This window comes from Chelonia mydas, chromosome 7, assembly GCF_015237465.2.
Source record: "Chelonia mydas isolate rCheMyd1 chromosome 7, rCheMyd1.pri.v2, whole genome shotgun sequence".
NCBI classification, from domain to species: Eukaryota; Metazoa; Chordata; order Testudines; family Cheloniidae; genus Chelonia; species Chelonia mydas.
This window is the reverse complement of record NC_057853.1, coordinates 20,056,451-20,071,913: the sequence shown is the minus strand read 5'-3', so window position 1 is coordinate 20,071,913 and position 15,463 is coordinate 20,056,451. Positions and strand designations below refer to the sequence as shown.

The 15,463-nt window shown below is 42.4% G+C and overlaps 1 protein-coding gene across 6 annotated transcripts in view; it reads left to right on the top strand.

Moving 5' to 3' along the window:
• Positions 1 to 15,463, top strand: part of SLC6A6 (solute carrier family 6 member 6) — a 74,420-nt gene that overhangs the window by 20,983 nt on the left and 37,974 nt on the right. For 4 of the 6 annotated variants that reach the window (XM_007059953.4, XM_027822424.3, XM_043552095.1 and 1 more), the window contains 3 exons: positions 9,063 to 9,302; positions 9,986 to 10,120; positions 12,754 to 12,988. In XM_007059953.4, the coding sequence (XP_007060015.2) occupies positions 9,063 to 9,302; positions 9,986 to 10,120; positions 12,754 to 12,988 (610 nt within the window). Of the gene's footprint in view, positions 1 to 972; positions 1,169 to 9,062; positions 9,303 to 9,985; positions 10,121 to 12,753; positions 12,989 to 15,463 lie in introns of all 6 variants that reach the window. The other 2 variants (XM_037904523.2, XM_037904522.2) reach the window with 1 other exon arrangement.

Below are 15,463 nucleotides of genomic sequence, written 5' to 3'. Positions count from 1 at the left end.
GGAGCAGTATAGCAGGGAAAGCAGCAGGAACATGGTGCTCATTTCTAGCTTGTTGACAATCACTAGGCTTTTAGCTAACACACCCAGGGGGTGTTAAATTAGGTCAGTAGTTGGCTTGATGTGAACAAAAACAACTTTTTAACTGGACATTCCCACTACACAGTTACGAGTACTATATACAAAGAGCATAATAGCTGTAATCAGTTCTTCCTACCTCTGCAAACTACCCACCACCATTGCATTACTCCTCTCCCCTATATGGGATCTTCACCTGTGGTGGAAGCACCACAAGAAGTCCTGCTGATGAACTCACCTGTACCTGGGTCTGTGGTGCGACAAGCCTATTGGCATGAGAAGACAGTGGCTGAGATTTAGGCTTGTTGGCATACGAGGATTATTGGCCGTGGCTGTGTGATGCAGAGGAGTAGCAGTCACCCTATGCAGGGATGCTCTGTACCCCATCTGTACCATTGGGAGGGTCTCCACAGCTCCTGGCTGGGGTTGGGGGTAGAGAGAGGTGGGTAGGGGAGAGGCTGGTAGGCCAATGTTCTATGATCTGCAGGGTGTGACCCAAAACAGCCCTGTGTTCACACCCTCCCCACTATTATAATAATCTTTGTACAAGATGTGCCTCGTGAGGTATCATTTGGAAACTAGTAAGTCACTGGTCCATAATATCATGGTGAAATGTAGATAGCAACATTATATGTAAAGTTATGAATTCCCCATGTGATGTTATTAGCATGGGTTCAAAACCAGACTGCCCTGCTGAGGCAATAGTTGTTAAACTATTGGTTAAACAAAGGAATGTGTGTTTACCTCTATTTACATACAAGTAGTAAACAGGCCCATCAAGGCAGCAGGGGGAGGAGATGTCAGGAAACAGAAGGATTTGCATTTCAGCAAACACAAGTGGGGGACAAAAGAGCATGAAGCTTTCTTCACCACCAGACTCTGTCGCCTTCCTCACAGCTTGAATGAACTTTACTTTGAGGGGTATCCTTTGGAAGAATCCACTTCAAAGATTCACTGGACTATAAAAGAAAGGCACAGAGAACCCCAAGTTAGTTCTTTCACCTAAGAAGACAAAGGCACCAGCACCTTTGGGCCTCTGGAAGAGATCCTGACCGAGGAGAGGGCCAGTAACCGTCTTGCTGGAAGACTGTGGGTGAGAAAGGGCATCTTGAACAAAGCCTTGAACTAAAACTTGCTAGATTAAGTGTTAGACTTTTAGACGCATGTTTTCTCTTTTATTCGCTTGTAACCATTTCTAACTTTCTCTCTTATTCTTAAGCTCACTTAAAATCCTGTCTTCATTTGTTAACCAGCTTGTTTTACTGTTAATCTAAACCAACAATGCTGTGTTTGTGCCAAAGTGAATATCAGCTCCAGTTAATGTGGCAAACTGGTGGGTGTTGTTTCCTTAAAGGAGATTACGGATTTTATTATTCCTCAGAATGTTGCAGGAGAGGGCTGGACAAATCCGAGCACATGGCTCTGGGGAAGTTCAGGACTGGGGGTGTGTTGGGGTTACCTGCTAACATTAACCAAGTCTGGTAAAGACAAAAGTGTGTCTGTGATAACTGCTGGCAGGTGGTTAGATTCATAGTGGTTGAATCAAAAGCTACAGCATACAGAACAGAAAGAGCATGCTGGCCTTAGGTCGTATCCATTACTGCTCCCCAGTGCCCGTACTAGTGGCTGTGGTTCAACTTGAACAGGCCTCTTGGTGCAAGACTCCCTCTCCATCCCTGCAATAGTTTCACATGGACCTTTTATTTCAGCCCTACGATCTAGGGGGTCTAATACTTCTCCCACTGAAATAAATGGGAGTTTTGCATTGACTTCAGTAGGAACTGGATTGGTTTCCCCTCATCTGCCCACATGGGAAACGCTACAGAGCTCTCACTCCCCTCAGTCAATGGTATCAAAATACCTTCCTCCCTTTCCCCAACTCCCATATAAAAAGGTGACCTCTGACTGCTGAGTATTTTGTTTCTTTAGGCTTCATGATTTGTTCTGAGCAGAACAACACTGCATTAATATACAACCCATTGTATTTTCTTTGTAAACACAGAGTAGCTTTAAGTCTCCCTCCCCACTTTTATCTTCCCATTAGAAAGGCCAAGAGCAGTGGGTTTTTTATTTTCCCCTACTCAACTAATCGTCTGAGGTTCAGTGGTGATCGATTTATTGGTTCAAATAAAGAAGTATAACAGAAAATTCAGAGTATTATATGATTGCAGATTTTCTTTTGCAGCGAGTGTTTCATAACAGCTCTGAGCTGAGACACAGTGCCCATTTACAGCACTTGACAAATATGAACACAAGCACCACATAGAAAAGACATCTGGAAAGCAATAGATGCCTTTTGTCCAGGATACAACTGATTAAAAAGAAATTGAAACAAGTCCAGGGCTTTTCTTTTGTAACCTACCCCAGCTAAATAAAGGAGTATCTGTTGCTCCTGGAATTTTCTGCAGCAACTTTTCCAGATGTCAGCCTTTGAAGGAGGAGAAAAGGAGTATACCCGCGAAAGAAACAGGCAAAAAGAGAAGTGAGAGGAGACATGATTTGAAATGGGAGGGAGAAGAGTGAGGGAGAAGAAGGAAAAGAAGGGAGGATGGATAGATGAATAAATAGACACACACAGAGAGAAAAGAAATCAGGAAAAGAAGATTGAAAAAGGACAGAAGTGAGAAAGAAGAGGAGAATGTGAGGGAGACGATAAGAAGGAAAGTTTGTAGAGAACCTTTAAAGAATATTAGAGAGGCAATACATTAAATAAATGGAGGGTTGATATTTTTCAGATAATATCGGGGGTATTTTGTCTGACGAAACAAAAAAGGGTTGGGATAGGAGTTAAGGACAATAAATGGAGTCAGGCATTCTCTGGATATTGCTACAGGCCTCCAGGGTAGCCAGGTAAAGAAGTGGATCAGTATTTCCCCCTTCAGATAAGAAAGACCTGTAAAAAAGCCAGAACTTTTATCTGGAGTTATATGTTTTACTCATCTATTGAGTAGGCTAACCACTCTGATATTCTAAGGCGGGAAAGTGAAAGACTTCAAAAGTTGCATGGTTTAGAGCTCTGAGCTCCTAGGAAATGAGCCAAATGTAATAAAGATTTTATTTGGGGCCTGATTCTGCTCTTATTGAAATCAGAGTTTTTTCCCCGTTGCCCTCAGGTACAGCAGGAGTTGTGAGCTGGGAATCACAGTGCTATGAATATTGAAATGCTCATGTATATAATGATATGAAAATTAAAGGTGGCACAAGCATGCTTACAGTCTAGGGATGGCTGATTTTGTGAAAATATGAAATGGAGATGGAAATTTAACTTGTTTCACAAATGTACAGAGATCGAATAGAAGTTATGATAAAGCCTAAACTGGCAAAGGGCAATCTGCTTAAGTAGGAGTATAAAATGAATTATAACGTGATAAACAGAAGGCTTTAAACAGTCTTGTAAAAAGGAACATTACCCAACAGAGAAAACACAACCTGAAGGAAGTTACCATTAGGGAAGCCTCCAAAACAGCAACAAAATCAGCTCCTGAACATCAGCCTGCAGAGAATATTCCAACCCTCAGTAAAAACCACGGGTCAGATTCTGCAGTCATTTCTTTAGGCAGAGTTCCCAGTGTTTTTACAGCATGTTGGGGGGGCCTCAGAAAGAAAAAGAGAACCCCTGCTATATTGTATTGTTTTCCTTTATGTGGGGTGGGAGAGTGAATCATTATTCTAATGACAGAGTTAGCAGTTATGTAACTACACCAGAGATGATGTACTGTGTTGAGCTACCTGGCATTAGCTGTGGGCATTCTCTGCCTAAGGCTGATCTCTTTTGGAGTTCTCCGCTGAGGGCCAAGAGCTAACCAGTAGTAGGAGAGCAGCAACTGAGTCTGTGTTAATCAGGCAGTGAGATATTCTGAGTGAGGCATTTCATGCACCTGCCTGACAGGTGGGAGTGGGGCTGATGTATGTGGAGTCTGGAGTTGTGCTGCAGATAAAAAAAGGAGCTACTAGGCCAATTATGTAGCGTGTGTGGAGCATGTAATGATTATGCTGGGAGCCAAAGAGAGAAAAATGCAAAGGGCCACATTTAGCTACTGTATTATATTCTCCTACATTATACCAACATAAATCCAGATTAACTATATTGGCTTCAATGGAGTTAATTGAGTTCACACCAGTGTAAATGAGAACAGAATTAGCCCAGCAAAAGTTGGATTTTTTCCCCTTTTTTCCAGCCAGGTTCTACATATTTGGCTGCAGGCTTCGCTGCGGTTCTTTGTTTATCCATCTAAACTTTAGCAGATCAAGCCAAGTCTTCCTGGAGATAGCCAAGGCTCCATAGAGGGAGCTGCTCTGGAAGGCAGACATGTGTCTTCTGGAAGGCAGACATGTGCCTCGGAGTTGAATCACTCATGTTGGACTTCACGCTTTTATAAATAGTTTCTTACAGTTTTTCCCTTGGGGGAATTAGAGGGACTTGGATCTCAGAAAGTGCCCCACTATGTGATTCTGTAAAAAATAATCTATCATTCTCTTGTTCTGACCTGAGAAGTGAGCAAGTATTGTTTCAGCAGCTCCATCAGGCTATTTGTTTGTTATCCCTTAAGAACCTCACCCAGTGGAACATAACTGAAGGAAATGAAACTCCAACCCCATTAATGATACAGACAATGCCTTTCACTAAACAAACTCAGCTTTCTTGTCTTTTCCTTGCCAAACAGAATGGCCTCTGCCCCTTCCCTTACAGACTCTGTTGGCACTTCCTGTAACTGGGAGTGCCTGTGTAGCCATCAATAGTTGGCAGCTAATGGGATAAAGTCCCACAGTCCCTGAATGTAACATATGACATGGGCTAGAATTGTAGTCACAAGTAGCAGCTTAGTGTTAATTCCTATGGCACTGATGGACCGTACGTGCCTGCCAGCCATAAACAGACACTGTATCTTAATGGACAATAGAGACCTTGCCAACACTAGATGAATAGGTTCATAGCAAAAAATGAAATGTTACAATGAGGGAAATAAAAAATCCAGAGCTGTGCATTGCACAGCTATCAGGTAAGCAATGTACTGTGCCTCACTGAGCAGCTGGTTAAATGCTATAAAGGCCTTATAATTAGTTTCAAATCCTGCTGTCTTCGCTCTGTGAAATTCTTATTGATGGACTTAAAAACTGAGTGTAGAGCTTGTCACTGCAAGATAGCAGAAGAGCCAAGATCCATCATCACATTCCAAGTTATTTTGGATCAGAAAATAAAACTCAAGACTTACATTTTCAAAAATGAGTCACCCAAAAGGAGTGGACAAGTAGAGCACCCCAAATAAGAGTGCCCTTTCGAAAATGTAGTGCCATGTGTTACGAAATAAGAATCCCAAAAGACAGCAATTAGCACTTAGCCTGTAAGCCATTAACTCTAACTACAGGACGGTCAACCATCTCACAGATAGATAAAATTTATAGAACGCAGCATGCAAAAAATTAGTTAGGTTTGCAAATTCTAAATGAAATTAACTTGCACTTTGGTTGAAATAAACCAACAGCCAGTAAGATTAGATTAGATTAGCAAACTCACTAAAAATGAAATAAAATAAGAGCTCCATAGAGGAACAGAAGCATTATCTCATTGCAGATCGTTGATCTGTTTAGTCAGGTATCTTGTCTCTAAAAGTGGCCACTACCTGATGCTTCAGAGGAAGGTACCAAAAAACAAAACCTACCCCCCAAAAAAAACAAACAAAAAAAGAAACCATTATGGTCAATGATTATTAAGGCTGGGAATCTGTCATGGATATCATGGAAATCATGGATTCCGTGACTTTTCAGGACCTCCATGACTTCTACCGCTGTCAGGTGCAACTGAACCCGGAGCTGCCCTGCCAGCAGCAGCTGTGGCAGTCCCGGGCTTTCCCCGTGCCGCTGAGCACCAGTGGGTGCCCCAGAGGCCCCAGCACCAGCAGGCACCCCGGATCCCACCCTCGAGCACCACCAGGTGCCCTGGAGCCCCCCCCCCAGCACCAATAGGCACCCCAGAACCCCCTCACCCCCCAGTACCAGCAGGTACCTTAGAGCCCCCCATCGTAGCACCAGCGGGCACCCCAGAGCTCCCGCTCCAGAGCAGCAGCCCCCCAGAACACCCAAGATTTAGTCGGGTATATAGTACAAGTCATGCACAGGTCATGGGGCTGTGAATTTTTGTTTATTGCCTGTGATCTGTCCATGACTTTTACTAAAAATACCCATGACTAAATCTTAGCCTTAATGATTATCCAGCATCTTGTTATTCTCTTTCTCCTTCCCCAAGCTCCCCCTACTGTTCACTAGTATGTATATAATAACATACCTTTCTCCTAATGCAAGAGAATACCATAGTGATTAGTACTGCTAAAACAAATGGTTTGTTTTTTTAGCTGTCAGAGCAGTAGGGAGTTGTTGCAGAGGACCATCTTATAAGAACACTGGCCTTTCAAATGTTTAAGGCACTGGGGTGTGACTGGCCCAGGTTTGACTGGCTCAGACATACATGGTGTACGGAAAGGTTTTCATCTCTAAAGGTACACTGATGCATGAATCTCAGAATCATGTTCCGATTAAAAACTTCTTGTAGAGCTAATGTCAACCCAAACTTCTAAATCTGTTTACAGATCAGAAAGCAGCAAGCAAGTACTAGGTTTACGGCTATCAAATGGGATAATCTGAAGCATGATTTTTATTACTGTGCACACATTATAACATGTACCAAGCAAGGAATGACTGTGGCCTGGCATAAATTTGCTGGGTTTTTTGGGTCTGATGAAAATATTTATTTTCAGCATCATAACACAGTCTAAATGTAACAAGCCAGAGTCAGCTGAGGTAATTTGAGTTGCATGCAGAAGAAATTTGACCTAATGTCTGAATTTGGGTTTACCAGTTACTTGCTAACACATTTTGATGAATGCATAGTTTCAAATAGTCTAGCTGTAAAAAACAAAAACAAAAACCATGTTGTTATTCCTAAACTAGTTTAGTTAAGAACTGCTGGATAAAAAAGGCACTTGTATGTAAAATTATGTCACGTTTTATTATTTTCACATGGCAGTTAATCATTTGCCCTCTATTAAATTAGCTGGCCCCTGTGGTAGAATTTGCTTTTGGTTTTGCATCAGGGACAGTCATGCCCTCAGATTTTTAATTAACTAACAAACCATCACACTAGGAAAATGTGTAATTTTATAGGTACATATAAGAAGTTAACTGAATATAAAAGTTTATTTGCTTTTACTGATGCCAAGTGAAAGCAGTTTCATTGTGAAAATAGAATAAATTAAAGATGTTCTTTCAGATCCTATGGTCTGATTAGGAGAAATGGCTTCCCATTCCAGCTTGTTAAGGATAAACCCTCACAATACTTTAGTCAGAGCCAGAGTATGGCAGGCTGCTAACGATACAAGATTCTAGGAAGAATTAGGGCAGTGGGAAAGAGCGATGGATGTTACATAAAAAATGTGAGAGTACCGTGCACTCCCACAGAAGACATCAGAGTGCAATATGTATTTCATTTGGTCTAGGTTGGACTTGCCCATTGAGAGGAGTGAAGGGGATTCAGAGATGCATGCATCGAGTGAGCAGCAGCAACCTGAGAAACTCTGTCCCGTAGCAAGCAGAATCCCTTAGGACAGGGGTAGTCAATTATTTTTTGTCAAGGTCCAGATTTCTTGATTAAGGTATAGTCAAGGTCGAGACTCCAGAGAAACATTTTTCACACAGCAATAACAACAAGGACAATAAAAAGATTTCGTGGGCCATTCAAAAGCGTATGGCCGTCTGGATTTGGCCCGCAGTGGGCCTGTTAACTACCTCTGCCACCGGGGGTGCTGAGGCTCAGTGCCATCACTCACTGATGCAGCATGCGTTCTCTATACACCCGCTGCCTGAAGCTAGTCAGCACACAAGGACTGCACATCTTTTACACCTCCTAAATCTGGCAGATCACACCCTCTTAGAGCAGTGAGGTGCCAGTGCCAATGTACGCAGCCTCAGTGCCTGTTGGCCTGATCCCATGCCCAGTGATGTCAGTGGAGTCTTTGAGTCAGTGGAGTGTTGGCAGGGGAGAAAGTAACTTAAGGGACTTACCAGTATGCAGGGCGGCTGGGGTCCTGAGAAAAGGGGGGGGGTGTCTGGGCCCCTAGAAGGGGCGGGGCCTTGGGCGGAAAGGGTGGGGCTGGGGCCAGACTCCCCCAGCAAGCCCTTCAGTGCTGCTTGGCCCGCACTGCCCGGGGCTCCAGCGGCGATTTAAAGGGCCTGGGACTCCAGTTGCTGGCATGGTTGCAGTAGTGGCGGTTGGGAGCCCTGGGCCCTTTAAATCACCGCCGGAGCCCTGGGGTAGCGGTAGCTGGGAGCCCCAGGGCCCTTTAAATCACCGCCAGAGCCCTGGGGTAGCGGTAGCTGGGAGCCCCAGGGCCCTTTAAATCACCGCCGGAGCCCTCGGGTACTGGCACTGGCCGGGAACCCAGGGCTCTGGTGGCAATTTAAAGGGCCCGGGGCTCCAGCCACTGGCGTAGTAGCGGTAGCGGTGGTTGGGAGCCCCGAGCCCTTTAAATCACTGCCAGAGCCCCGGGGTAGCGGCGGCCGGGAGCCCTGGGGCTCTGGTGGCGATTTAAAGGGCCAGGGGCTCCAGCTGCTGCCAGGAGCCCCGGGCCCTTTTAAATTGTCGGGCCCCAGGGAAGCTGCCCCTTTTGGCCCCCCCGTCAGCAGCCCTGCCGGTATGGTCGGCTGTGTACTGGCTCTTACTGGTACGCCATACTGGACCGTACTGGCTTACTTTCACCTCTAAGTGTTGGATCAAGCACAGGAAGTATTTGCATCGTATTCTGACAAGGTCCTGCAAAGGTAGAGACTTCTGTGTACTTTTTGAGGCCTATCTGTATCCTGGTCACTAAAGGAAACATGTGCGTTAGTAATGGGTGACCTTTAAGGGAACTTAGTTTGGTTAAACAAGTTTTGTACGGTTGGAGTTCTCCCAATAATGTCTGTTTAATAAATTCATGCCACTTTTTTCTCTTTAGAAACCAGAAACATGGCAACAAAGGAGAAGCTTCAGTGTTTGAAAGATTTCCACAAGGACATCCTCAAACCTTCCCCTGGCAAGAGCCCTGGGACACGCCCTGAGGACGAGGCAGAGGGGAAGCCACCTCAACGGGAGAAGTGGGCGAGTAAGATTGACTTTCTGCTGTCCGTGGCTGGTGGATTTATTGGTTTAGGCAATGTCTGGCGGTTTCCGTATCTCTGCTATAAAAATGGCGGAGGTGAGTATTTTTCTCTTTCTCTAATTTCTTCTCATTCATCTATACATTCGTCCCACCATCCATCCTTCCAATACTGTAGCATCGGAGTGCCTCCCACATATTTAAAATCGAAATAACCATAACAATCTCTTTTCTCTTTCCCAAGCTGTAGGGGAAATTGCTTGATTATTTCATAGTTAATGTCCAAGCTCTGTTATGAAAATACCCAACAACCTTGAATTTTACTATTATTACAGTTGAACTTCACTTTTAACTTAAAAATAAATATATACATTAATTATATGGATCAGTATTCTCAGTGTAAATGTAGACTAACTCCAATTAATGGCGCTACTCCAAATGTATAGTGGTGCAGCTAAGACAAGACTTGAACTGAACACTTCTTTTGGGTTTTAAAGTAAAAATACTGCTTTAGCTTAAATGAAATTAAAGTATATCTAATCCTCATAATCTTTATAGATGTTCTCTTTAAAAAGGAATGAAAATGACCTTTCACTTTGGTTTGTAACCATTCTATTTTTAATCTTTGAACAGGAGCAATAATCTCAGAAAAGTAAAATTGTTATGTGTGTACACAAGGGTATCAAATTTGTTTCTTTGTTACATATATCTACTGCAGCATGTGTATTATTCTTCATTTTGAATTCTCTTAATCTCTTTTGTACATTGTGTTTTCTGTACAGGTGCATTTCTTATACCTTATTTCATTTTCCTGTTTGGGGGAGGTCTTCCTGTGTTTTTCCTGGAGGTGGCGCTAGGACAGTATACCTCTGAAGGAGGAATTACATGCTGGGAAAAGATCTGCCCTATTTTCACTGGTTAGTTATTTTCCTGCCATATCACGACACAAGACATAGTTAATGAATGTAATGACATGTTAGTGCTAGTTGGAATTTTTCAAAACAGCTGTGCTAGATGCACTGATGGTGTTATTAATGTTATTAACGGGTAATTTCCATTTTGGCAACCAGTCCTGCAAAGTGCAGAATGCCTTTGACTCCCATTTTTATAACACCCAGGCCCCGGTTCATCAAAGCCCTGAAACACGTGCCTCACATTGCTACTGTGGGGTTTATGCATAAATTGAACTGCCTTGCTAAATAAGGATGGGATTACTCAGGTGCTTAGCACTGTGAATGTGTTTAAGTGCTTTGCTGAGTTGAGACTGAATACACTATGGGGGAAGTTCACCCCTGGGCAGAGGGCCACCACAAGGCATATGCACCATTTAAGCTGCACTTAAATCCTCAGATATTAGGGTCTGATCCTAGAAAGGGACTCACATTGATTTCAGTGGTCTTTGGATCAGGTCTCTAAGGTACACCCTTGATGTGATTTATTGCTTAAAAAATAGGGGGCAAGTATATTTCCTTCCTGTCCATCAGCGCTGCTATTTGTTGTAGTCGCTGACTATATGATATTGGTTTCTAGAAAGGTAGAAGTCTGAGAGTATAAAGGAGAAATCAAAGTATTAATTTTTGTTGCTGTCGTCTTGTTAAATGACAGAAGTGCCAATAAATAAGAAAGAAATAGGATGTTGTGCACTAAATAGGCCCATAGCAAGAGGCCGTGCAGCCTGTGAGAAAGAGAGAGGTCATTTCACAGTGTGTTGACGAGAGTTGGAGAAGGTAATGTTCCTTTGAAATACTAAGTGATCAGACTCTTTTCCATAGTCTCATATCCTTTTGCGAAAGTGCCTTTCCAAATATTATCCTGGGCTGAAAACCAAACTCTTTTTGCCATGCAAAACCTTGCCATTGGCATCACAGTTATATTACAGGCACAGTGGGAATTTGAATGGCTTTCTGTGGAAAGATTCAGGCACAGAGCTTTTGCAATAATTAGATCAGGCTGTGAAAAACAACTCTGGTTGCTCCATATTATTATTAAAGGGCTTTTGCCAACAAACGAAGAAACACTTGCCGTTCACAAGAATTGTGCGAATGCCACTCTGAACTGTAATGGGAATATAAAATTAAAAGCAGGTTACCAAAATCCTTTAGAACCCCTAACTGCATCCCACACATCGACTGGCTTCAGAGAGACACTGGGAAATGAACTGACTCATTAGAATTAACCCCCATTAATTATGAGTGATTACACTGGATAGAGATGCACTACTTTTCCTTTTCAAAATTGAAGTGGGAACGGGCACCTTAAATTGACTTAGGCCTTGATTCTGCCACCCTTACTGATACCGAGCAGTATCTTACTCCTTGAAATGAATGGAACTACCTAAATAAGTAAGATCGTATCCAATGGGCCAAATTCCAGCTGTTATACCGAAGTCAGTGGAATTATCCTGATTTCCACCCCTTTCTTTTCTCCCCCTCCTCTCACTAGGCCATAGGATGGGGGGAGAAGTGAATGCTCTTGGTTTAAATAAAAATCACCTTGGTATCCCTGGAAAAGGAAATTTATGGTTCTAATAATATGGCTAAGTGAATGTTCTGACTGAACGGTAGAATAGATAATACATTCTGTAGGGGGATAATATACTTCCATTTGCACTCAGCACAAAATTATTGGCTGTGGAGAATCACATTGCAATATGGCTTAAGATTGTGCAATATAAGGCAGCTCTGCCAGGTGTTGATACAGTATATCAGTAAGCACCTTTCATATAAACCTATTTATTTAATTTAATTAATTTATTTATTTTACAAACTATTGTAAGTCTTTGTTGGGAAAACAGGTTTTCTTGCTCCCATTCCTAAATGGAACATTAGCTTCAGAAAGCCCTTCAAGATTCTAAATACTAGTGTTCAAAAGGTATCAGAAGAAGGATCTGTATGCAGACCTTTTGTTTCTTACTTTAAATAAAGAGACTGTTTCTCCTCTGACACAGAGGTATCAATCAGAAGTAAAGGCAATGAGATTACGGTGGTGTGAGAGGAGTCAGACCCACAGAATAGTTTTGGTATTTAATTCTGCCAGAGCTGCATTCCATCACCTCCCTGATTGCCATTTTAAGTTGTGGAGGACGTGGCCTTATCTGCCCATGACCCTGTGTTTAAAAACAAACAAAGGACATTTTTTATTGTCAAGTATTGATAGCAGAGTTAAACATTGATTTCATTAGCAATAACAAGCACAAATAGCATACTTTCTTTGCAAAAGAGAAATGGGTGCATAGATTACGGCTTTCACTTCACTCACTTTGGAATTTTTAAACACTCATTTTATTTTGCACATACACTGAACCTTCTGCCCAAGGATCTCATTAATACCGCTGCAACCACTGGTGCTAGTGACAATCAATGACAGTAGCATGGTTATGCTTTAGTTGCGTGTGCTGTTTAATGGGATCGAGTTTCCAATAGTGGTATATCATACACCAGGATTTAAATCCATAGAGTATTAAAAAATAGCTTTAAATGTCTGGGATTTCATAATGTTGGAATGATAAGTGACCATTATGTGTGTGTTTTATTTATTTATTTTGTATTAGGAATTGGTTATGCTTCCATAGTGATTGTGTCCCTTCTGAATGTATACTACATCGTCATCCTGGCTTGGGGAGTGTACTATCTGTTCCAGTCATTTCAGAGCGTCCTACCTTGGTCACTTTGTGGTCAGAAGTGGAACACACCTACTTGCATGGAAGACACTCTCAGGAAGAACAAAACACTCTGGCTGTCACTGAACATTACAAACTTCACTTCGCCTGTCACAGAGTTTTGGGAGTAAGAACATGCATTATTATTTTTTAGTGCACTTTATTTAAAGGAAAGAAATAATAAATTCAAATAGCTTCTTCTGTTGAAACTCCATGGGGAATTTTAGGTAAGGGAAAATGAATAGATCTAGGTTGGAGGCCTTGTCTATAGCCTGACAGAGTATTTGGTGGCCAGCAATTAGAGAAGGTGCACTGGTGCTGACCCTAAAATGTAAACAACAGGAAGCCAGGGTGCTGAATCAGGGCTATACCCAAGCATAGATAAGGCCACAGCGTCACCTTCTTATAGGGTGACCAGATGTCCTGATTTTGTAGGGACAGTCCCAGTATTAGGGGCTTTTCTTTATATAGGCACCTATTACCCCCCCAACCTCTGTCCCCATTTTCAACACTTGTTATCTGGTCACCCTAACTTCTTAATGCCCAACGCTACGTGCAGCACTGATCCTGGCCAGTCCTTAGTGTTGTCCCATCCCAGTACTAACAAGACCCAACTGTTCTAGCTTCTGAGATCTTAGCCTGAGGTGCAAAAACCCAACCTCAAAACAAAAATTCAGCCTCAGAAAATGACTTTTAAAGTAACCTTAAGGATCTGACTTGAACCCACAAAAGCAAATGAAAGCAAGTTGTGCTAACAGTATTGTCTTAATTCTTGTGGTACTTGGGTATTGCTGCACACATGAGTGTAAATTCAGACCCTATTGTAAGGGCTGCAACGCCATGGATTTCACTAAACCCATTGAATTTGACCTATGGCATAGGAGATAGCTCAGTCTTCTCAGATCCTTGTGAAAACAGAGGACAACAATCAGAGTAAATGGATAATGAACAGCATGGGTTTTTAATCGTACATTTAATTGTGATTTTCTTTGCTTCTGGAGATAAGTGAACGTCTAAATATTACATTAAACTTCTTCTTTTTCATTGAAGGTTGTAGGAATGGGAGAGGAGGCACAAAGGCCCAGATCTGCAAAGGTATTTAGGCACCTAATTTAAGAGTTAGATTCCTAAATACCATTGAGTATCTGGGCCAAAAGATATTCAGATGTAGTGTATCTAAATGCATAGGTTCACCCAATAGAGTACAGCAAGTCCCCAAAATCCTGTCTTGGTTTGAAAGGATTTTGGTTTTGTCTTCTATTGTGAAAAATACCCATTCATCTCTGGGGTGCGATTCTCTACATCAAATATGAGTTTGGAACATTTCATTTACAAGTACCTTGAGAATAGGGGTTTACAATGGAAACAATGACAGACCATTAATTATGGTTTTGTGAGCACAGCTGTTGTTGCCTTTTCCCCCTCCCTTCCTTGTAAATTCACTTTCTAAATGTATAACAAATCACTTACTAACCTGGCAAAGATGCCAGCCATTAACCTGGCAAAGAAAACTGGCAGAGATTTTAAACACTGCCCGGTATTGTACATTTCTGTGGTCATAACACACCAGCCGACTGTGTTATCTTGGAGAAGATCTTGCTTTTGCCAAATGCCTGGAGTTTATCAGGCTTAAGGTTTTTGTCACAGTTTCTCCTGCGTTTCACATTATAAATTCTGTTTTGCACAATCTGATTTCTGAATGGAGAGGCACCTCTGCAAACAGTGTATTTGCACAGGCATCAAAAATGTGCAGAATAAAAGGGAATACAAAGAAGATCTGCGTGATGTAAGACCCCCATGAGCAGTTTCAGAGATTATTTACTTGCTTGGCTTGCCCTGGTGGTTTATTATTAAGTGTAGCATTTGCTTCTATCCCACGTTGGCTTCTTCAGGCCACTTAAATTCCAGTTTGACTCCTTGAATCAACTTGAACACACTTCTGTATTTTATAAATAAACGTAAGCCAGTTGCTGCACCAGAAATGACATCCACACTGCAAATATTTGGCAGGTGTTAAGTTTGGAAAAAAGATCCTAGGAACTGTGCTGAAACTTGTAACCCAAGAGCTGAAGATGAGCCCGTAATGTAGAGTAGGTTTTGGACCATCAGATGATTGGTGTAACTGACAGAGTGCATCCTGTATTACCAGTTTTTTAGTGTCATCAGCACTAAGCTTCTGTGCTAAGTGACAGTTACTTTCCCAGATCTGATTTCCTGGGTGGTTGACTGGTCCCTCTGTTTGCTAGACGGACATTCCACATCAAGAAGTCAAAGACCAAGTGGAACAGGTCAAAAAGCAATTTTCTAATGTGGATAACAAATCAGACTAATCTTCCTCAGCTCTATTAAGCTTATGCTGTCTCACTTTTACATAAGAACAATAAGAATAGCCGTATTGAGTCAGCCCAATGGCTATCCAGTTCAGTATCCTGTCGTCTGACAGAGGCCAGTGCCAGATGCTTCAGAGGGAATGAACGGAACAGGACAATCATCGGGTGATCCGTCTCCTGTTGTCCAGTTCCAGGTATTGACAGTCAGAAGTTTAGGGACACCCAGAGCATGGGGTTGCAGCCCTGACCATCTTGGCTAGTAGCCTTTGATG